Below are 23496 nucleotides of genomic sequence, written 5' to 3'. Positions count from 1 at the left end.
CCTACGCTCCATTTCTTTGTAAGAATGATTTTCTGTAAGGTCTACTAGAAGTGATTTAAAAATATTGACATTTTCAAAGTTAATCTTTTCTTTGGGATTCCCATTGCAGCACATCTCCTTCCTTTTATCTTTTAGTCACGGATTCTGCATTCAGATGCATACAGGTGTAAGTGTCCACTTGCATGGAGAATTGGTACCTTAGACTGTAAGATTTTCTGGCAGACTATGTCTATTTTATTCAGTGCACAGCATACAGTTGATGATTAATGAATAGGTCTACTCACAAACATTGGTCTTCATGCTTTGTAGTTTCCTGTCACATATAGAGAAAAATTGGTGTTTATATTTGCCTATTTGTTGCTCTGTGAGTTATATGCAAAGTTTGCATACTGTTGAGTTCTGGATAGCAGGCCCTAGAAACAGATGTTGAAAACTGTCCATCAAAGTTCATTAGGAGAGGAAAAAGAAACACAGGTCTCTAATTTTTATATGCCTGTGTGTGTATATATACACACATATTTAGAGAGAGTGAGTTAGTTGTCTATTCATAGCCTACCATAGCCTCAGAACTTTTGTTCAGACTGACACTAGTTATTGCCCTTTTTTGATGCTCTACATCCTTTCTGGTGTGGGTGGGAGGGTGGGATCAGGGAATCTTTTTCATTATTATTTTAAAATGTATCTGGGTGCTAGAATATTTCACTATAATCTGTATCCCACTGGATCAAATCCTGAGGTCTTTATTCAGTTTTGAATTAGTCCTTACGCATGCAAAATCTCCTTTGAATTTTGTTGCTTAAATATTAATTGGCTAATACAGTCTGTATTTTCTTAATATACAATATTTTATACCAAGATATATATATATATATATATATATATATATATATATATATATATACACACACATACACACACACACACAAACACACTTTCCTTCTCATGTATCCTTAAAAGCTGATTAACCCCGTACAAATATGAAATTTTACATGATAGGAGCTAGGTTTGGTATCATGGTCAGCTATAAAACAAACACATTTAACTTGCTAACAAGGATATAAAAGCTTGTGTGAGCTTTATTTTCATGGATTGCTATCTTAAATTAGCAAACAAATTGTGATGTTATGAATTATATAGTGTTGCAATTACAACTGCATATATTCATTTCCTGAGTGTGTTCATTGTGCTCATTTAATTGAAATTGTTACTATAAGGGCAGTCAGTAATCCCTTGTTGCAGTTACTTTATGCATTAGTGTTCATTTGGAGCCATCTGTGAATTGCATCTTCATACTTTCTTGGATCTTTTAACCAGTCCTGATGCCATCTGAGATTAGCTATAACATTGGAATAATTCTGTCCCAAACTTTGTTTCCAGTTGATAAATTGCTTCTTGTTGTACTTGTGCACAGAGGCAGAGATTCTTGGATAGTTTACTATGGAGCGAAGCTTTTTGTCCAAGGAATATGTGACTTCTGGAAATGTTGTGGCTATGTTTGTCAGTTCATCTGGATCAGCAGACAGATCTGTAACAAACAAAAACCAGTTAAGCACAATTTGCCAAGATATGATTTGGTAAAAACAGAACCATTAAAAATATTTAGTGAAGAAACGTGATTAGAATACCAAAGAGCTGAGGAGGTACTGAATGCCCATCTGAATATGCTATATATTTCCATTTGTCAGTTCGAAGCATATAGGTGGAAGAATTTGCATTACATCCATGAAATTCACTCAGGATCCATGTGGGGTGCAGCCTTCTGGATGAGACTTCATCTTCTGCCATTTCAGCCAACAATGGTATCAAGGAATATCCACTGAGATTCTGCGGGATAGGAATTCTAGCTATATCTGAACAAAGATATAAACATAGTTACGCCTTCTTTTAATAAACTCTATAATGATAATTAACGTTATATGAAACCACTAAATTATTAGATATCTGAACAGTGACCATACTACTGTGTTAAAGTATGCCCTCTAATTATGCTTCCTGATAGGAAACAGAAACACAAAGGTTCACTAAAAAGAACATTATTGAGGCATAAAACCACAAAGCAAGGAAATTCTAAGATATGGTTGTCACATCAAGGTGAATTCCACCTTAGTGGGCCCATGTTGCAGTTCATGTTGTGCTCTTTTGTCTTTCTATGTCTGAGGTGAGATCCACCAACACTCTGCACCCTTTATGCCATATGAAAAGACCAGAGCAAAGTAAAAGGGCCCTAAAAGCTCCATATGAGATTGGGGGAGGATTTACCTGGCCTAGGCACTGCATTATTATTATTTAGCTTTTATATAGCGCTTTTCAGCAGATTAATTGCTTTACAAAGGGTCAGCATCACTACTCCCATTTTACAGATGACAAAACGGAGGCACAGAGAGTTGAAGTGATTCGCCCAAGGTCACCCATTTCCTTGCAATCCCATGTTGGGAGTGGGGTGGGGGGCAGAAGGGGTCTGCCAAGGGCAGGGTCACAGCTTTGACTTAGGAACTTCTTAGTGCCAACTGACAAGGGGCACAGGAATCTCCTCCCTTTGGAATTTACATTATAGCTCAGCAAAACAGTGTCATGCAAGGTCTTGAATAAAAGTCTGTGTCACTCAGTATCATCGTGAAATGTATGTACAGATACTACGTAAGGAGGTGTGTGTGTGTACACATATATATGGAAAATGTCAAAGTTTGTAGCTAGGGACTGGTCACTAGCAAAGGTGAAAAACAGGCTTCCTGTCAGACAGGAGATGTTTATCCATCTGTTTACATGTAAATTAAGTATTGTCTGGTTCACAGTGGGTTTCCTATCATCAGTCTGAACTGAATACAAATGAAGAATTGTGGGGATTTGAGAAATAAACAAACAGGAAGAGAAAAAATGAGGGTGGAAGAACCCTATCTAGAGCTGTTCTTCAAACATTTGCCTGAGTATTTTGGTAAGGACAAAGGAGGCGCCTGGGCACAATTTACTGAGGAAGAAAAAGGACATCAGTTTTGCTTCATGAAAAAGGGTCTAAACCAGACTTGGTTGAAAACACTGGGGAGAACTTGGGTGAGACATGCAACTTTAGACAAGAAATTAACCTGTTAGTTTAGCCTCTACAAAGGGTGTTAGTTTTGTTTAATATGTTATTTGTTTCTAATACTCTTATTATCAATTAAATCTCTATTTGTTTTTTTTACAATAGATAAACTTATTCTTGTTTTCACTATAAGTGTTGTGATCCTGGGTTGCATGTTACAAGCAGGGCCAGTGCAATCATTTAGGCGACCTAGACGGTTGCCTATGGCGCTGGCATTTGGGGGGTGCTATTTTCTTCAGCAGCGAACATGGAGGCCGGATCTTCAGCCATCCCCAGCATTTAGGTGGAGGGAGCTGGGCAGGGGAGCGCGGGGAGGGCCGCCTGCAGCAAGTAAGGGGGAGCGGGGGTAGCACGCAGGGGAACTCCCCGCCCCAGCTCACCCCTGCCCTGCCTCCTCCCCGAGCACACCATGGCCACTTCACTTCTCCTGCCTCCCAGGCTTGCCGCGCCTAAGCTGATTGGTGCCACAAGCCTGGGAGGCAGGAGAAGTGAAGCAGTGCTCGGGGAGGAGGCGAGGCAGGGGTGAGCATGCTCGGGGTGCTCATGCACGGAGCAGGGGTGAGCCGGGGCAGGGAGCTGCTGCAAGGGGGGGGCACCTCAAGGCAGAGGGGGGAGCTGCTGCGAGGGGGGGGGCCCTCAGGGCAGGGGCACGGTGTGGGGGGAGGGCGCAAGGTGGAAGTTTTGCCTAGGGCACGAAACATCCTTGCACCGGCCCTGGTTAAACTGTGTACTGTTCCTTTGGGAGCTGCGAGCCTGGTAATTCTGTGAGTGAGTGTTCAGTGGATTAAGGGCCTTGATACTGCAAGAAGCGCTCTGAAACTAAGGCTTGGTCTACGCTATGCATTTAAACCGATTTTAGCAGCGTTAAACCGATTTAACGCTGTACCCCTCCACACTACGAGGCCCTTTATATTGACATAAAGGGCTCTTTAAATCGGTTTCTGTACTGCTCCCCGACGAGAGGAGTAGCGCTAAAATCGGTATTACCATATCGGATTAGGGTTAGTGTGGCCGCAAATCGACGGTATTGGCCTCCGGGCGGTATCCCACAGTGCACCACTGTGACCGCTCTGGACAGCAATCTCAGTTCGGATGCAGTGGTCAGGTAAACAGGAAAAGCCCTGTGAAATTTTGATTTTCATTTCCTGTTTACCCAGCGTGGAGCTCTGATCAGCACGGGTGGCAATGCAGTCTCAAATCCAAAAAAAGCTCCAGCATGGACCGTACGGGAGATACTAGATCTGATAGCTGTATGGGGAAACAAATCTGTTCTATCAGAGCTCCGTTACAGAAGACGAAATGTCGAAGCGTTTGGAAACAAAATCTACAGGCTACACCGTGCTGCGTGACAAGCATAACGGGAAGCCAGAGACTCAAATGGATGCTCATGGAGGTAGGGAGGGGGTACTGAAGACTCCAGCTATCCCACAGTCCCCAGCAGTCTCCGAAAAGTATTTGCATTCTTGGCTGAGCTCCCAGTGCCTGTAGGTTCAAACACATTGTCCGGCGTGGTTCAGGGAATAGCTCATCAATTTACTCCACCCCCCCCCCCCCACGTGAAAGAAAAGGGAAAGAAATTGTTTCTTGACTTCTTTCAATGTCACCCTATGTCTACTGAATGCTGCTGGTAGACACGATGCTGCAGCAGTGAAGAGCAGTATCCGCTCCTCTCCCCTCCCTGGTGGCAGACAGTGCAATATGACTGATATCCGTCGTCACCATCAGCCCGTGAGTGCTTCTGGCTTGCCTCACGTGAGGTCGGCCGGGGACGCCTGGGTAAAAATAGGAATGATTCCTGGTCATTCCCAGTAGATGGGACAGAACGGCTGGTAACTGCCCTCATCATAGCAACTGGGGGCTGAGCTCCATCAGCCCCCTCCCTTTCCTGTGTAAAGAAAAGATTTTGTCCTGCCTGGACTATCATAGCAGCGGGATGCTGGGCTCCTCTCCTCCGCACTGCTTAATGTCCTGCCTGGACTATCATAGCAGCGGGAGGCTGCCTCCCCCTCATTTTATCTCACTAACAAGTCACTGTTTGTTATTCCTGCATTCTTTATAACTTCATGACACAAATGGGGGGGACACTGCCACGGTAGCCCAGGAAGGTTGGAGGAGGAGGGAAGCAACGGGTGGGGTTGTTGCAGGGGCACCCCCGTGAATGGCACGTAGCTCATCATTTCTGCGGGATCTGACACAGAGCAGCTGTGCTCTCTGATACACTGCTTCTCTAGTACACTTGCCCCATATTCTAGGGAGGACTGACTATTTTTAGAAACCATAAAGGAGGGATTGACTCTGGGAGTCATTCCCAGTTTTGTCTTTGCGCCCCCGGCCGATCTCAGCCAGGGGCACCCATGATAGCAGCAGACAGTACAGAAGGACAGATAACCGTCATCTCATTGCCAAATTACACTGGCAGCAGACGGTACAGAACGACTGGTAACCGTCTCTATCATGCAAAAGGAATTGAATGCTGCTGTGTAGCGCTGGAGTATCGCCTCTGTCCGCGGCATCCAGTACACATACGGTGACTGTGAAAAAAAAAGCTGAACGGGCTCCATGGTTGCCATGCTATGGCATCTGCCAGGGCAATCCAGGGAAAAAGGGCGCGAAATGATTGTCTGCCGTTGCTTTCCCGGAGGAAGGAATGACTGACGACATTTACCCAGAACCACCCGCGACAATGATTTTTGCCCCATCAGCCACTGGGCTCTCAACCTAGAATTCTAAGGGGCGGGGGAGACTGCGGGAACTATGGGATAGCTATGGAATAGCTACCCACAGTGCAACGCTCCGGAAATCAACGCTAGCCTCGGACCATGGACGCACACCGCCGAATTAATGTGCTTAATGTGGCCACGTGCACTCGACTTTATACAATCTGTTTTATAAAATCGGTTTATGTAAAATAGGAATAATCTCGTAGTGTAGATGTACCTTAAGTGGTTGGTGTGTGTCTATCACTCCCTGCACAGAGAGAGTAAGGCTTGCAGAGACCTGGAAGTCAGTGCTTGTGCTGCCAGAGGCTGCTGGTTTCAGCAGGCACAGACAACACTGTTTCACACTAAGGGCAAGTGGTAATGAGGTGCCTCAGAGTCATAACCCTGGGGAACAACACAACAGCACGTGGTACAAAAGAGATTCTGGGCAGGGTGCAGTCGAGATAGGCTGCCATAACTCAGGCTGCCCCCCAAGAGCTACATTATACTAGGGGACTCTCCAGCCCCCAGAGCAGGGCTAGATTAGGAGTGCGCAAAGATGCATTGATACTCCAGAAGGCACAGTACAGAATATCACCCATGCTATCTAAACACCAAAGTGTCTATTAAGAATGTAGTACTATTTTTATCATACCTCCAAACACAGTATACTATGTGTCATTAATAACTCTGTGTTTTCCATTTCACAGTGGCCTGCAGTAGTGTGTTATCTCCTGTTTTATGCATAGATTATTGCAGGTAGATAGAGTAGTCACTTCATTTGCTAATGGCACCTACTGGTGACATTTTTTTTCTCAGTAGCATCTAACATCTTTCTTCTCCTCTCCTACCTTTGTTAAATTGCTTCTGTAGGCTATGCATCAGTCTATAGATCTGCATCCTGCAACGGTAAACAGGTGGCTTCATGGAGGCAGCATCTGACTTAGCAGTAGGAAGAAAAGTAGTATCTTATGTAAACCAGTAAACTACAGTCTTTGGGCCAGACTATGCACAACCCTAAATGGGTGCACAAGGGATATAAGCCCTGGTCTCTTACAAAAGGAGTGTTCAAGGCTAACATCTTCAATAGCTGTAGCCTCCCTAATAGAGCCACACCGCCCAAACCACCTCCATGCTGACCAGCAAAGTTGAGGCCACCTGGAGGGAAGGGCATGTCCCACCCTGTTAAAGGATATGGAATAAGAGTTGCAATCTTAGAGAAATTAACCCTACCTGCCAGGGTCACTCACGACCCTTTGCACCCGCTGCAATTTATCCTCAAATCAGTCAGATAGGCTATGAGTGAATCTCCAGTTTCTCCGAAAACAAAGTATTTCGATAAGATGGTTTCTTGAGAAGAGAGACTATTTCCTTGTGACCATATAAGCCAAAGCAATTACATTTGTAATGGCCAAAGACGCATTGGTTGTTTCATCACTTGCCAGAAAGGAAAGGTTAAAAGATGACTGAGATGCTTCTTCCTTTTTTTTCCTTAGTCACCTGAATAATTTAATTCTACTTAATTTATGTTTCTATTTTTGACATACTGATTACAGGAAGGAGGAATTGGCAGAACAGAAGAAGAGTGAGAGAACAGGAAGGAGATGGCTTTAAAAATACAGACTTCAAGAAGAGAGACTGAAAAGGAAGGATTTTAAAATACTTGGATCAATAAATTATTTGGAGGGAGTGACAGACAACCAAGAAGAGAGTGATTTAAAAATCTGTTAATATATTGTTGGGATCAAATCTGGATTTACATCTGGTCCATAAGATGGTATATATCCTATCCTGGCTCTGAAAGGACTAATGTTGGCCTGAGGAGACTATTAAGCCATCAGGCTCTATCTGGGTCATGGACCAGGCCTAAATATGTCTGAAGTCCAGCTAGGAAAGGAGTTGAGAGATGACTACAAACAAAGGAAATACAGACGAGAAGGGGGCTGCAGACAGAAACTCTGTAGTCATTCTCTAGGACTAGTGAGTAGAGAGTCTGGGATGGTAAAGTAGGAAGACCAGGGGGAAAGTTGGTCCTGGAGACCCTTTCTAGAATAGGGAAGTCTGATAGGAGGCCAGAAGTGACATGGAGGAGCAAGCTCCAGTGGTGAGCCCTGATAAAAGGGCAGGATTGGGATTTCCTGGGATGCACTCAGTGAGGCACTGATAAGGGAAACAGAAGAGGGGTGATAGATCAAGCTCAAGGAGGGCAGAAGTTGACTTAAATTGGTACTCTGTTTGAGAGTTTGTTAGGAATTAATCTAGAGAGGTTGTGGGGAGATGCCCTGAAAAAGAGTATGTGGCAAGAAGTGTAGGGAGGAAGCAGCAGAAGTCTGGGAGTAGACCTTGACTGTAGATATAGGGACTCTGGACTGGAGCCCAGCACTGTGGGTTTTCAAACCAGACACTAGGGAAGATGGCATGAAGGCCCTGAGTAGAGGTCAGGGATGATGGAGAGCCTTGAGAGAACAATGTGAGGACCCTGGGGCCAAGAATCAGGGCCAAAGACCTTTGTGTGGACATTGGACTGTTCGTTATTCTGTTACCTAGAAGGAACAAGACTAAAGTGTGACCTGGCCACAGGGCTGAATGCGAGAGAGACCACCGCAGGACTGGTGCAGCCATTGGCAGGGCATCACTATATGACAGATCAACTATACCATGTTTAGCCATGAGGGGGCATGCCAGCAGTGAGTCAATTCCTCTACAGTCTCAAGTTAGAATTTGAATCAAGGTGAAAGTGACTGAAAAGTTATAATTTGAAGGCTGTTTTGAAGGTCTTTGTGGTCTTAGTCTAATCCCTGTTGAACAGGTTCCTATGTTAAAAAAAGCACCATATCACGAAAACGGATGACATAGGGGACTGGTTATAGGATGGAGAGACTTCAGTCTCTAGTAGGAACTGACTAAATATCATTACCAGCTGATGGCTGTTTGGTGAGGAAATGTGTTGGTGGTCTCACCCTGTATCTACAGTATAACAGTTCAGATCACAAAAATCGCTATTATAATTAGCACTATAAAGAGTCCTAGGCTTCATTTAGCATAAAAACTGACCTATCCTCTTGACAATGAATGAGGTCTCTTTGGAGACCAATTAAAAGGGAAATTTTGGTGTGTTTGCACTGAGCTTCTGTTGTTTGTTGCTGTACCTGTTCTTTGGACATAATCATAATCCAATGTTCGCAGTTCAACACTTTTAATACATATGCAATTCATTAAGAAAAAGATAACAATGGGTAGAGGAGAAAAGGTGACAAAACAGTGAGATGAGAGGAGAGAAATATGTTCAGGGCAGAGGGATAGGAGGACATATGAGAAGTGGAAGTGGCAGAACAGAAGAGAAAGAACATCTTTTTTTCTTAGTGTTCTTTCTTTTCTCTTCTCTCTCTCAACAACTTTGCCAGTTCTTCCCTTTTCCTCCTATCCCTTTTCACTTCTCCCTTGGACAACATTCTGACTCTTCTTTCTTCTCTCAACGTTGCTGTCAGAGTCCATCCCACTCTTCCTCATCCACTTTCCTCTCTGATTTTGACACCTGGCTCTCTATCTTGTAACCATGTACCATTTTCATCCTACCAGCTTCATCATCTGTCAAGTCTGACCTTCAAAGCTAGATAGATAGACTCTCCCACTCACCAAGACGGCTGATCACTCAACATTGAGGTCTCATTTGCTCTCCTCTAACCTCTCTGCTTGATCCAGTGTGTCAGGATCTGTGGAAGACTGGTGCCCAGGACATGGGTGGTCTGATTTGGTGGTTGGTGCAGTGTTCAGGAACCAGAGACCAAGAGGCAGATCCAGAGCCAGGTGTCAAAGTTGAAAGTCTGAAGCTATAGAGCCATAGCCTAGCATTAGAACTGGGGTCAGACTGGAAACAAGAACTGAAGCCAAGGGTCAGTACTAAGTCAGAAGCCAAAAAGCTGAATAAGGTCAGAGCTGGAGCAGTCAGAAACCAGCGCAATAAGGTTGAGGGACTGGAATGAGGCTGAGGGTGGGAGCCGGGAACAGGGTAGGGTTGAAGTCAGGCGGTGCAGATTATGCCAGAAGTGAGGCAGCGGATGGTAGGGTCTGTAGCAGAAGCAAGCCAGGATCCACTTTGTTGCCCAGACAACTTCTAGTCTCTTTGTGGCTTAAATAGTGCCAAACCCGGCATCTTCCCTGGGAGATGATCGCATAATGCGAGATGATTGTGTCAACTGTCTTTTCTTCTTCGAGTGATTGCTCATGTATATTCCACAATAGGTGATTCCAAGCTATATCTGTTGGAGGTGGGTAGGAGTTCACAGACTCTCAGGATGGAGTACAGCCCTGCCAAACCCGGCATCTTCCCTGGGAGATGATCGCATAATGTGAGATGATTGTGGGAACAGAAGATCTGGATTGGGGCAGCCACGGGTGAAACGCCCAGCTCAGCTGCCCACCAGGAAAACCGAGACCACTTTGCCAAGTAGGCTTGACGCGTGGAGGGTCACCTGCTTTCCAAGAGGACGCGCTGAACCCCTTCTGAGCACATCCTTTCCTCCTGGCCTAACCACTGAGCAGTCACGTTATGATATGGAGTGCTGTTAGGCTGGGGTGAAGGAGGTGCCCCTGGTCCTGGAAGAGCAGGTCCAGGCAGGATGGCAACAGCCATGGTGGGGCAACTCCCAGGCTCGTGAGGGTCCCGTACCAATGTTGCCTGGGCCACACCAGGGCAATCAGGAGGATCCGGGCCCTGTCCATTTTTATCTTTTCCAGGACCTTGCCAATCAGCAGGATGGGGGAAAAAGGCATAGAGAAGCTGGCCCAACCAGGATAGGAGGAAGGCATCAGAGATGGTGCCCAGTCCCAACCCCTCCGGAGCAGAATCAGGGACACCAGGGGTTCTGCCGAGTCGCCAACAGGTCCACCTGGGGAGTTCCCCACTCTTTAAAAAGCCTGTGTACCACCTCTGGGTGTAGAGACCACTTGTGCTGAGAGGAGAAGTCTTGGCTCAGGTGATCTGCTTGCGAGTTCCGGGTGCCTAGTAGGTGGTCTGTAGGCAAATGTCGTGGGCTATACAGAAGTCCCAGAGCCTGAGTGCTTCCAGGCAGAGGAGCGGGCCCCGCCTTGCCTGATGTAAAACACTGAGGCCGTGTTATCTGTGAGAACCCTGACCACTCTGCCCTTCGGGTGGGAGTGGAAGGCCATACACAACAGATGGACTACCCTGAGTTCCTTGACATTTATATGCAGGGCAAGGTCCTGTGCAGATCACAGACCTTGGGTCTGAATGTCCCCCATATGGGCTCCCCACCCCAGGTCCGATGCATTGGACACCAGCTCCATTGATGGGGGCCTGCCCCTGAATAGGACCCTGTGGAGCATGCTCCCCGGGGAGAACCACCATTGTAGGAAGGTGATCACCAGCTCAGGCACAGTGAGCACTTTGTCCATCCTGTTTCTGGCCTGGGAGAACACTGAGGCCAACCAGAGCTGGAGGGGCCTCATCCTGAGTCTGGTGTGGCAAACCACATATGTGCACGCCGACATGTGACCCAGTAACTGGAGGCACGCTCTGGCTGTGGTCACGGGGAACCTTGTGACTGTGTCAATGAGCCCTTTCAAGGTCTCGAATCTGTCTGGTGGGAGGGAGGCCTTGGCCGATGTCACATCCAGGATTGTCCCAATAAACTCTATGTGCTGTACTGGGTCTAACATGGACTTGGTGTCATTCACCAACAGGCCCAGTGTGGTGCACACGGACAGAAGCACCACATGATTCCACACCTGCAACCGGGAGCTGCCCTTGACCAGCTAGTCGTCCGGATGGGAAAGATCTGGACCTCACAATGTCTGAGGTAGAATGCCACCACAGACATGCACTTTGTGAATACCTTGGGAGCAGTGGACAGGCCAAATAGGAGGACCATAAATTGGTAGTGCTCTTGCCCAACCGTGAAACGGAGGAAGTGCCTGTGTCCCTTGAATATATGAATGTGGAAGTATGCGTCCTGCAGATTGAGGATGGCGTACCAGTCACCGGGATCCAGGGAGGAGATGATGGAGGCCAGAGAGACCATGCGAAACTTGAGCTTTACCATGTACTGGTTCAGGCCTTGCAGGTCCAGGATGGGTCTGAGGCCCTCTTTGGCCTTCGGGATAAGGAAATAGCAGAAATAGTACTCCTTGTATTTGAACTCCGCTGGCACCTCTTCCACCGCTCCTAAGCCAAGGAGCCACCCCATCTCCTGCCTGAGCAGGGCTTCGTGAGAGGGTCGCCCAGGAGGGATGGCGTGGAGGGTGGTTGGGCGGGGCAGAGGTAAATTGGAGGGTGTAGCCCCAGAAAATGGTGTGGAGGACCCAATGGTCCGAAGTCAGTCGTGACCACTCCGTGAGAAAAGCACACAACCGGTTGGAGAAGGGAAGGTTTATTGCGGGTGGACTCCTGGTATGAATTGGTAAGTTGTCCTCTGGCATCCTGTCAAAGCTGACATTTCCCCTACCTGTTTACCCTTGGAGGACCCAGGCTGCAGGGCAGACCAGGACTGCCTCTGCGGGCTCTCTTATAGTCCCATGACTTTTATATTTAGAGTGGCTGGCCTGGGTGGGAGCCTGCTGAGGTTTAAACTTGGTCCTGGCTGGAGCCGGGACGTAGAGCCAAGTGTCTTAAGCATTGTGCGGGAATCTTTCAGGCCACGCAATTTAATGCCCGTCTGTTCCGCAAACAGGGCCTTGCCATCGAATGAGAGGTTTTGCAAGCTGATGTGGAAATGCCTGTCAAGAAAATGAAAGAGCTTATTACTTTTTTCAAGGGAGGCAGAGGGCTGGGAGAAAGGAAAGAATCCTTCCCACTTTATATTTTGCATCAAAATGAGGCCAAGGTTGAAAACTGTTATCAACCTGGTATGCTTTTATTTCAGCATCTTCATATACTGATGTATCAAGAAGCTTCTTCTAGCAACATTCCCAGACAAAAGACAAACCATGGTAAGAATTTCAGATTTAACTGTTATTTTACAAAAAATGTCAGGAGGTGGTTGTGGGTGCTAGGGCTCTGTTATCAGTATTAATTTCAATATTATTTCAGGCCAGGAAAGCCTTGGAGGATATTATTATTTGAAAGGACAGACAATTGCAGGCTGCATGCAGAAACCCATCTATCTAAGCAAGGCAGATTTTTGTGGTTGCCTGGTGATTGAACAACATATCAAAGCATGGAGAGGGTTGGTTAGTTACGTAGGCAGCCACTGGAAGTTCGCCCTACCCAGGAATTTTACAAATCTGCTTGAATTTCTCCTGTATGAAAAATTATCAAGCATATTCCAGGAGTGGGAGAAAATTCAGGCGAGTATTAACAGGATGCTGAAGTAGGATGCAGAGAGTTCCGAAGAGCAGAACTGATTTTCACGCCCAACCCCAACCCAGACAGTGTGCTGTGAATGGACAGAACCAGACGGCCAAGCACTGAAGCCCACAAGGGACTTTACTACTTCATGCAGCCAGTGGGATTTATAATCCCATACTGTCTGGGACAATGCTTTAATGCTACTGGGGTGATTCAGTTGCAGACAGTGGTATATGCAAAGATATGTAATCATGCTAAGCCTGTTACTGTTCATAATTTGCTACTATTCTTTTAAAAAAATAGTTAAGAATCATTAGACATATGTTTAAATCACCCTCCCGCCCTGGCAATACTTAGGGTTACTTCAGATCACACATGATGTGGAGGAAGAGGGGTGGCTTTTACTTCACCCAAAGCTAAAACCCATCCTATGTACTATCCTCCATAACAATTATTTTATTGTTCATAATCCAGAAATCCCACTCTTATGCTACAATTTCCCGCATGGTAATAATAAAGATGATTGGTTGCACTTACCAGACTATGGATCCAATTCCTGGTCCCACACTGCTTCCTCTCCGGACTGTTCCCTGGGCCCATCTCAGAACAGATCCTCTGAAAATTCACCCACGACACCCACTAATCCAGCCAGCCACGTGGACTGATCCTAGCCTTTCTGCTCCACAGTCTGTTTATAGGAGTTCATTGTGATGTTGGCCAGTGCCATCCACAAAGTTCTTTTACCCCCCTTGCTCTGGGGTCTGAACATAAGATGGTCTGCATTCAGAAATATGTCAAGAAGGACGGTGGGCTCTGTGCTCAGGGCAGTGACAAGCACCCGGTCCAACTCCATGTAGAAAGGGCATATAGATAGGGAGTTGCCGGACGTGCTATTGCCATCCTCAGCTTTAAGGCTTGATGCACTCCCTGTGCCGCATATCAGTCCGGCTAAGCCCCTCTCTGCCAGCTTCTTCATGATGCTCTCATACGTGGAAGTTCTGGATACTCCTCCCAAACTCATAACGCTTGCTGTACTCACACTAGAGGTTTACCAGAACCCTGGAGTGCTCCTGCAGCCAACAAACAGCGCAATGCTGATGATGTGCCTCTTCCTATTAGGCACAGTTGAGCTGTGCAGAAACGAGCAGGTTGCATGGAAATGAAGGGTTAAATGCCGATCAACTGTGTATAAACCAGCAGCAGCATCTGGTACATAGTGGGTGACACAGAAGTGGGTAGGTAGAAGGGCAAGATCATGCAGGTACCAGGAAATGTTGGAATGGCACTGACAGCCATTTTTGCTTTTGCTATATCCACACTACAAGATGTGTGAGTAGAGATGTAACTCACAGTCCAACATGTGCGTTGCCCCACATCCCCAGGAAGCACATAGCTATGGATTCAGTGTGCACTTATACATGTTTAAGGTTTTGACTCTGGATAGGAGGAGGATTTGGGGAACAATGTGCAGTTTTTATATTGTTGGAAAAAGTTAATAACACTTTCCTATTCACTCCTCCCACACCATTCATGATTTTATAGACCTCTATCATATTCCCTGCTAATAGTCTCCTTTCTAAACAGAACATTCTGAATCTTGTTAGTCTGTCCTCCTATGGAAGCCATAACATACCCATGATCATCTTTGCTGCCCTTCACGGAACCTTTTCCAGGTTCCCCTACAACCTTTTTGAGATTGCGTAACCAGAACTGTACATAATATTCACAGTGTGGATGCACCAGGATTTTATACAGTGGCATTATGATATTTTCTATCCCTTTCCTAATGGTTCCTAACATTGTTAGCCTTTTTTGACCACTGCTGCACAATAAACTGAGGTTTTCAGAGAACTATCTGCAATGACTCCAAGATCGTTCTTGAGTGGTAACAGATACTTTAGAACTCATGATTATATATGAGGAAAAAAAATCATCCTAACTACAGTGTGCATTACTTTGCACTTAACAGTGAATTTGAATAAAGTGCCTGAGAAGGTTGGGGAATCTTTGTCATTAGAAGCTTTTAAGAACAGGTTAGACAGCCACTTGTCAGGGATGGTCTAGATAATACTTAGTCTTGCCTTGAGTGCAGGGGACTGGAATAGATGATCTATTGAGGTCCCTTCCAATCCTATACTTCTATGATTCATCTGCCCTTTGTTGCCTAGTGTCCAGTTTTGTGAGATCCCCCTGTAACTCTTGGCAGTCAGCTTTGGACTTAACTATCTTGAGTATTTTGTATCTGCAAACTTTACTGTTCAGTCTGTTTTCCAGATGAACAGGTCGAATAGCATTCGTCCCACTACAGATCCTTGGGGAACCCCGTTAATTACCTCACTCCATTGTGAAAACTATTCATTCCTATCCTTTGTTTCCTATCTTTTAACCAATTACTGATCCGAGAGGACCTTCTCTCTTATCCCCTGATTACTTAGTTTCCTTTTGTGAAAGATCTTATCAAAGGCCTTCTGAAAATCCAAGTGCACTATATTGACTGGATCACCCTTATCCACATGATTGTTGACACCCTCAAAGAATTTTAATAAATGATTGAGGAATGATTTCCCTTTACAAAAAAGGTGTTGACTCTTCCCCAACAAATCATATTCATCTATGTGTCTGATAATTCTGTTCTTGTCCTCATCTTCAAGAAGCTTCATAATTCTATGCCTCTCACATAGCCACTCTTGTGGTTTTACTGCATCACCCATTGGCCTTCCTCTCAGCTCATGATGCGCACCTCAGTCTTCCTATGTGTCCACTTCTTTCAGAAGTTTCTTTACATTTCTGCCATGCTGCCCTTTATAAATGGATCATCATCCTCAAACTAGTAAGTAAAGCCACTACCTTGACTTTGACCTGAAATGCCTCCTCAGGACCCACTTGTACTGTGATGCTTACAGTCAACGGTCAAGTAAATACGTAGTAGGGATTACAGAGATCCATAACATTTATTTTGTCTTTACATCTTAAGACTAAAAAAAGAGGAAAAAATGTAAGTATCTGAAACAAACTGATTGCGTACATCATTAGTCTTTGTGACCACATATTCCTATCAGTTACCCTTGTCCCACTTTTTCCAATCCCTCTATTTAATCCCTATAACACTTGTTGATCTTGTGTTAGATCTGATTGTAAACTCTTCAGAGCAGGCATTGTTTTTTATTGTTACTACATCACCTATCACAACGGAACCCTAAACATAATGCTGTTACTACTGTTGCCACCAATTCATACCCAAATCTCAAAGTTTCAGTTATTTAAAATAGAATCAAGTTACTTACCAAGCATAGTTGGATAAATATCTACAAGAGATACCACATTTGATAGGTGATGATGAGCTTTAATGTTTGGCCCCATAACTAGAAGGGGAACATGGGAACTTGCTTCATACATGCTCATTTTATAAAACTGCTGATGTTCCATAGCAAGTTCTCCATGATCTGCTGTGAATATAACAATGGTTCTTTTAAGAAGTCCTGTATCACTTAGAGCTGAAATGATCTCACCTGCAACAAAAGAGAGACTTGAAAAAAGTATGGTCAGATATTATGTTAAGCTTCTGCACCTAAAGAGCAGCATGCAAAACTTAAGGGGAGGGGTCCCTTGCTAGCAACTGAGGTGCTGTTCAAAAGCCTTGGAGCTCCTTTACTTCCCACTGAAAGCAAAGCCTGAGACTCCACTCCTCACTGCAAAAATCCATTATAGTCTCAGATTGCTAGGGACTGTGAATCCCAGCCTGGGGATGGGGCTGAACCACCACCAAGGACATCTTGAAGGGATGAGAGGCACTCCCTCCCCACAAAGTTGGCCAGCTACAGTTCTGGATGGGATCCCATTGCAGCCAACAATACCAAGGGCAATTGGGACATCAGAGGCCCCCACCCAAAGCATTGGATATTGGGGGTCCTGCTTGAGCCCTCACTCTATCCCAGGCACTGGGCTTTTTACCTCTCTTGTGCATGTATCTCCACAGGAGCTACTGCAGCCTCAGATTTGTGCAATGGAGAGAGAAAGAGGGGCAGGATCAATGGAAGCATGGTAGAAGGGATGGCCGTGATTCAGCAACGTACGTACATATGCGTAACTTGAAGCATGAGTAATCTCGCTAACTTTAATGAGACAACTCACATGCTTAAAATTATGTACATACTTAAATACTTTACAGAAGAGGGGCCCTAGTCGAAAGCTACCCTGCGCCACGTATTGCAGCAGCATGATCGTTTCAGAATCAGAGGTCCAGGGAGGACTGTTTCTCCACGTGAGACCTGTGTGACCCTCAGTATTGGTCCTTTGTATATATATGATCTAACCATTCTAACATCACAAAAATCATTTAAAGTAACTGTTCCATTTATTGAGAATTCATGTTCTTTAGATATCACTTTTTAAAATGAAGAAACAAAACACAGTAAATTAAGGCTGATTTGCCTGCATGTATATCTTAAAACAAACTAAGGAAAACTTTGCATGCTTATTTAGATTTAACTTATTTTTTCTTGTAATTTTCAATATGTTGCTATAATATCCAGGGATAAACATGGGAGTCTTGCATAGGTCATTTTGTTGTCTACTTCATAGTCACAACTGTTGCCCGTTAGCCCAAGCAGTTAGCTAATATTTGAGGCCTTGCTAGGTTGTTTCCATTCAGAGGAGAAATAAATGAGAGGAGTCAGATGTCTGTTTGTGTAGAATCTTTGTAAATAGATAGGATTGCATCAAAGTTCTGTTTCCTGGAGCACAGTAGAATACAATCAGGAGTCTTAGTGCAGAAATCCAAGTTTGCCTTTTCAGTGAGTATTCTTCTCAAAAGATCTCTATGACTTCTTCCAAAGGCCGCACTCACTCCGTTTCTTTGCAGTCTGCTTGCCTTCTCCCTTCTTTTCTGGTTCCTTCACATACAAGGACACTTAATCAAATACCCCCAGCCCCTGCATTTGCAATCGCTTGCCAGGAAACCACTTGTGTCACATGGCTTAGCTTCTACTTTGGCATTGCCATGATGTCTGTGTCTTGGGCAGTTGCTTCTATTGTTTCAGCCATCATTAAACAAAGGGCTATTTAATTGCTCCATTGTTTAGCCTGAAGGAAGGGTGCTTACCATATCCATTGACTTTTACCAGGTCTTAACGCTATTAACACCTTTCAACATACAATTACCATCCTGGTCTGAATTCACACTGGTAAGTGAGAACACTCAGTAAAATAGTCCATTAGTAGGCTTGGCAGAACTCGATTTAAAAACAAAAATAACTTCAACAGGTAATATTCATGTTTGTTTAGGCATTTTTTTCTATTTTTGTGGATTTTATTTTCACAGATGCAAGAAATTATAGGGAGGGTCAGACAGTGGGGAAGGGACCCCCTCAGGCAATTTAATGACATCAAAATGTTTAAAGTTTACAACCTATAAAACAGAAATTGTTATATCACGTGTCAAAATATACAAAGATATATCCTTAAATCAATCTCCAATAAGTTCTCAAGCATGATTTTTCTTTCTTTGCCTATCTGTAAATTTTGATCATCAATGGAAATATTTTTTCATCAGTGAAATCAACATGTACCATCCAAAAGTCTAATCCTTCCAAGGTCTGACAGCAATACGCTAAGCCATCCAGTTCTTTTGCACACGCATCATTTATGTCAGGGGTGGCCAACCTGTGGCTCTGGAGCTACATGAGGCTCTTCAGAAGTTAATATGCGGCTCCTTGTACAGGCACTGACTCCGGAGCTGGAGCTACATGCACTAACTTTCCAGTGTGCCGGGGGTTCTCACTGCTCAACCCCTGGCTCTGCCCCCACTCCACCCCTTCCTGCCCCCTCCCCCTCTGAGCCTCCTGCATGCCACAAAACAGCTGATTGGGAGGTGTGAGGAGGGATGGGAGGTGCTCATTGGCGGGACTGCTGGTGGGCGGGAGGCGCTGGGAGTAGGGGGGAGCTAATGGGGGGCTGCTGACATATTACTGTGGCTCTTTGGAAATGTACATTGGTAAATTCTGACTCCTTCTCAGGCTCAGGTTGGCCACCTCTGATTTATGCAATATCTAGGAAGCTATTTTACACATAACTTTGAGTATCTCTACAAAAGACTAGCCTGATCAGAGTTATCTACTAACAGCTTCAAATCTCTTTTCTGTATTATTATTCTGGAAGATTACCTACCAAGCATGGCATCCGTCTCTGCACACATAGCATAATAAAATGCTCTGATATCTCTGATTTCTTTCCTTTTAAACTTCCCAGTGCAATTCTTGGTGTAAGAAGAATAATAATCTACTGGGTGCATGTCTGAAAGAGGAGGCCATTTTGGAATTTTAATGGCTTCATACGTCACCTAAAAACAAGAGGAACTTAAATTATTTTGGCAAGTGAGTTTAATGCTTTTACAATGGATTTGAGAAAAACATTAGTTTAAATCAGAAATTCTCAAACTGTGGTCCATGCAGCACTTGCTTATTATCTGTTACATATTCCTGCCACTTTCTCCTTGTTTTCTAGATACTTTTACAGATATTCAATCACCATCTTGCAAAGAGGAGCCTGGACACTGGTAAAAATCAGCTGGAAAACTAGAGTAGGACTCAGCTGCATGTGACCTGCCAGCTGATATCTTAAAAAAGATAAAGGACATAGTCTTTTTCAACTATATTCAGTAACTAATCTCAGAAGTGTGGGCATAGCATCACATAAAAGAAAAATGTTGTACCATGTGCAGCCATAGGACTAGGTGTCATCTTGGAAAATAGATCAACATGGCAATTTACTCTTTCTGGGAAAATCTCCAGAAGAGCTGGCATGAAATCTTGGAAAAAGAATTCACATGGGTAGTCTAATTTTCAAATATATATTGGATATATAAATTCTGGCATTTGGATGCTCAGATTGGCATTCAGGCCAATTTTATGCCTGCTGCTGATTTAAATGCCATGGTCTATAATGGATAGTTTCTATTTAGGCACCCGCATTTGCAAACTGGACATTGAATATAAAAATAAGAACTGCTGTTTGACTCAGATTTTATTTTTTATTTTTTTTACTGCTCAAGAATTATTTATTTCTAAATTATATGTTTAGAACTGTGAATTACATACTACGCAATGTGAAACCTCTATAATTTGAAAAACAAAAGTAAAAAAAGTTTATTAAAACTTCCATGATCTTACTAATTAATAATCACAGCTGAAGGCAGGATTGACAAGTCCCAGGTCACAATGTAGTAGCAGGTCCTGGGAGACTTACATGCATTTTAGGAAGGCAATGGAGACTGGGCTGGTGACACTTGGCACCTCGAAATGAATTAATAAAACTGACACGTCAGGGCTTGTACAGTGAGTATTTACAGCAGCATGTAAATATCATCCTCAGAAACAAATTCATCAACAGAACTTACTTTTTATTCTTGATGAAAATACCACAATATAGACAAAACTCATATGTATATATGTGTCCTAGTGGTAGGGGAATATTGACAGAAACTGTGATAGAGGACAAGCAAGGTACATCGGGAGTCTCCATTGCTCATGTATTTAATGCTGATGGGATGCTGAAGCATCAGAGATAGAGTTCAGCAGTGGACAGAGTTCCCCAAACTCTAGCTAGTGCTACAGACTCCCCACAGCTGCCACTGAAATGTCATTTCCATTACCTTTTCTTGATTAAATACACAGTTATCGGGCTAATTAAGAAGGGAACAAAACCAGGCTCCAACTCCACCTATCAGCTGACGGTATTCTGTTTCAAGACAGGGCATGTTGCAGAGAGAGCAATTCTCTGTTGAATTAATCCTTGTCCATAGACAAGAGAAGTACATCCACACTCTTCCTGTTAGACCTCTCTTCAGAAGTCAGTACCTTTAACCAACCCATACTATAGTCCCACCTTTAAGAGGTTACAGGGTGGTACAGAAACACTTTGAAATGCCTTAACTGCCTCCTCTCAGACCAAACCTGAGAGAAATTATGGCCATTCATGCCAACATCTCCAAAGCCCTCACCTCCCACAAAATTTAATATTCTCTCCCATATTATCCAACATTTATATGAAGTCATTAAAAGAGCTGGTGAGACAGCAAGATTTGAAGTGCCAGCAGCATACATTGACAACACCTAGCTTTTTATCTTCTTTACATCAAAACGGTAAACAGCAACAGCTCCAAGTTTTCTCAGTGCCTAAATGAAATGAGAAACTGGATGCAGCTGAATTCAGACAAGAGTGGAATACCAGTGGGGAGAGAGAAGTTCCTCAAACAAGGTTGTTCTTCTAGAACATTTCCCATTATTCAAGGTTTCTGCCCTCACATTCAGTCAACATCTGTGACTGGCCAGAAGATTGAACTCCTCCTATAGGCCTTCGACCTGACCATAGTGATCCATTAAATTAACGATCTCTATGCTGGATTGTTGCAACTCATATCCAGGAACAAAGCCATGTGCCCTGGAAAAGCATCAATCCCTACAAAATGCAGCAGAACATCTGCTTAGCAACACAGGGTTTGCTTCACTCTGCAGTAGCTTGCTGATGCTGACGCTTCACTCTGCAGTAGCTCCCCCTTGAATATAGAATTTAATTCAAGGTCTCTGTCCTCATTCAAAGATCTCCATGAGATTGCTCCTAGCTACTTGAGAGACCATGTCTTTCTCCATAACCATGACAACTGTGTTCAGCTGGAACCATGAAATAGTCAACAAATGGGGGAGGGTGACTCGTAAAAGTAGGAAAAAAAAATCTTCACAGGAGCTGGTCCTAGCTTATGTAACTCCCTCCTGCAACAAATCAGAATGACCACAGGCCTTCCTGCATTCAAAACTAAATGTAAAAACACATCTCATTGACTTTGCTTTCCCTTAACATAGTGCTCTCACATACAACTCAAAATAAAACAATACATTTTTGAAAAATTTAAAAAAAGTCATAATAATCTAACTACTTTTTCCCAGGCAAAGAATGAAGAAAGAGTGTGATTGATACCCTTTCAAACATTTAAAAATAAAAATAACAGATATTATGGTAAGGGGGGGGGCATCAAATTACATAGGTAAACTGACTTTACAACACCCCAGTAGTAAAGACTGGGCAGATAAATACAGTCTCTTCAAAGTCTACTGCTGAGTTACTGGGTTGTGTGAAATCTTGTTGCCATTTAGGCAGTGGGAGTCATGGTAACTAATCGAGAGAATTTTGTGACAATAGTAAAACTGCATTTATGGACAATACAAGAGGCAGATAAACAGAAATTGTTCATTCCTTCTCCTAGAGAAAATGATATCTGCTGATTTCCTACACATGGAAGTAGCTAGATTTTTCTTAGCAATAGAATGAAAAACTGAAAGAGCTAGATAAGTAACCAAAGCATCAGGTAACAGAAAAGACAAAAAGTTACATTGTGCAAGGTCACTGATGTAGCACCTTTGCAGCCATTCTGGGTTAAGATCAACCTGTCAGCACAGAATTCAGACACAATTTGATTTTATATAGTATCTCTTGTACCCAAGTTGCTACCAAATGCTTTACAAAACAATGAGCTAGAGACTAGGAGTGCAAGGATTGTACAGGCAAACACCATTAAGTGTCCAGTTTTATATCTACTCCTTTTGGAATCTGAAATTGTTTTACTGAGTTGGGGAATATTGGCCAAGAGAGACTGGAGTTGTGACCTTCTTTTTTCACTTCTACCTGGGTAACCTTAAGAAGTGTGCTTAACATCTCATCCACAGATGTCCTTACAAGTGCACTATAATATCAGAATTGGGTCTGAGTCCAAGTTTGATGTGAATTACACAGTGTGCAAAATAAGGTACTGTACATACTAAATGCAATTACAAATTTGTTTTGATTTAAGTTTCTGTACATTTTCACATACCTTTTCAAGCCAATAGGGAGATGTTAGAAATGTAGAGGACCCAAAATTTTCCCCTGTAGAGGGTGACGGGTATGGATGTGGTAAATTTAATCCCAAGTAAAGAACAAATGGTTGACTAAAGTTAGTGGCTTCTTTCCTTATCCAACTTGCTGCTTTATCAGTATTCTGCCAATCTTCTTCCATTACTCTCACAAATGTCTTGTTGCCAGTAAGATTCACCATGGGTCTGCCTTCTTGTCTGAGCAGGAAATCAACATCCCTTGTCCAAGCTTCCACACGGTTACTGAAAATACAAGACTGTATTCAGTGGAAAGCATTTCCTTCTCTTTTCCTGCCACTAAACATCTAGTAACATCACCTCAGTTTTAAAATCTTAGTTTTAGATTTTAAGTTTCAGAACATCCTTCTAAATTTGCAACTGCATTTTATTTGCATATTTCTATATATTAGTGTTATTAGATTCAAATAACCCAAGTTAAACTATATATTCATGGCTTTAGTTAATATTTTTTCAATTTGGAATCTTTTTTTCTTATTCCTGGTCATTTCA

The 23496-nt window shown here is 43.7% G+C and overlaps 1 protein-coding gene across 3 annotated transcripts in view; it reads right to left on the bottom strand.

The window, feature by feature from the left end:
- Nucleotides 1-1058: 1058 nt before the first annotated feature.
- Nucleotides 1059-23496, bottom strand: part of ARSK (arylsulfatase family member K) — a 49605-nt gene continuing 27167 nt past the window's right edge. For 2 of the 3 annotated variants that reach the window (XM_050943887.1, XM_050943888.1), the window contains 6 exons: nucleotides 22947-23229; nucleotides 19250-19421; nucleotides 16369-16593; nucleotides 6630-6716; nucleotides 1626-1850; nucleotides 1059-1525 (listed from right to left, as the gene is read on the bottom strand). In XM_050943887.1, the coding sequence (XP_050799844.1) occupies nucleotides 1245-1525; nucleotides 1626-1850; nucleotides 6630-6716; nucleotides 16369-16593; nucleotides 19250-19421; nucleotides 22947-23229 (1273 nt within the window). In that variant the 3' untranslated portion in view covers nucleotides 1059-1244. The remainder of the gene's footprint in view (nucleotides 1526-1625; nucleotides 1851-6629; nucleotides 6717-16368; nucleotides 16594-19249; nucleotides 19422-22946; nucleotides 23230-23496) is intronic. The other variant, XM_050943889.1, reaches the window with a different exon arrangement.

Source organism: Gopherus flavomarginatus, chromosome 3 (assembly GCF_025201925.1).
Source record: "Gopherus flavomarginatus isolate rGopFla2 chromosome 3, rGopFla2.mat.asm, whole genome shotgun sequence".
NCBI classification, from domain to species: Eukaryota; Metazoa; Chordata; order Testudines; family Testudinidae; genus Gopherus; species Gopherus flavomarginatus.
The sequence above is the reverse complement of the archived record's forward strand: the minus strand, read 5'-3'. Positions and strand labels throughout refer to the sequence as shown.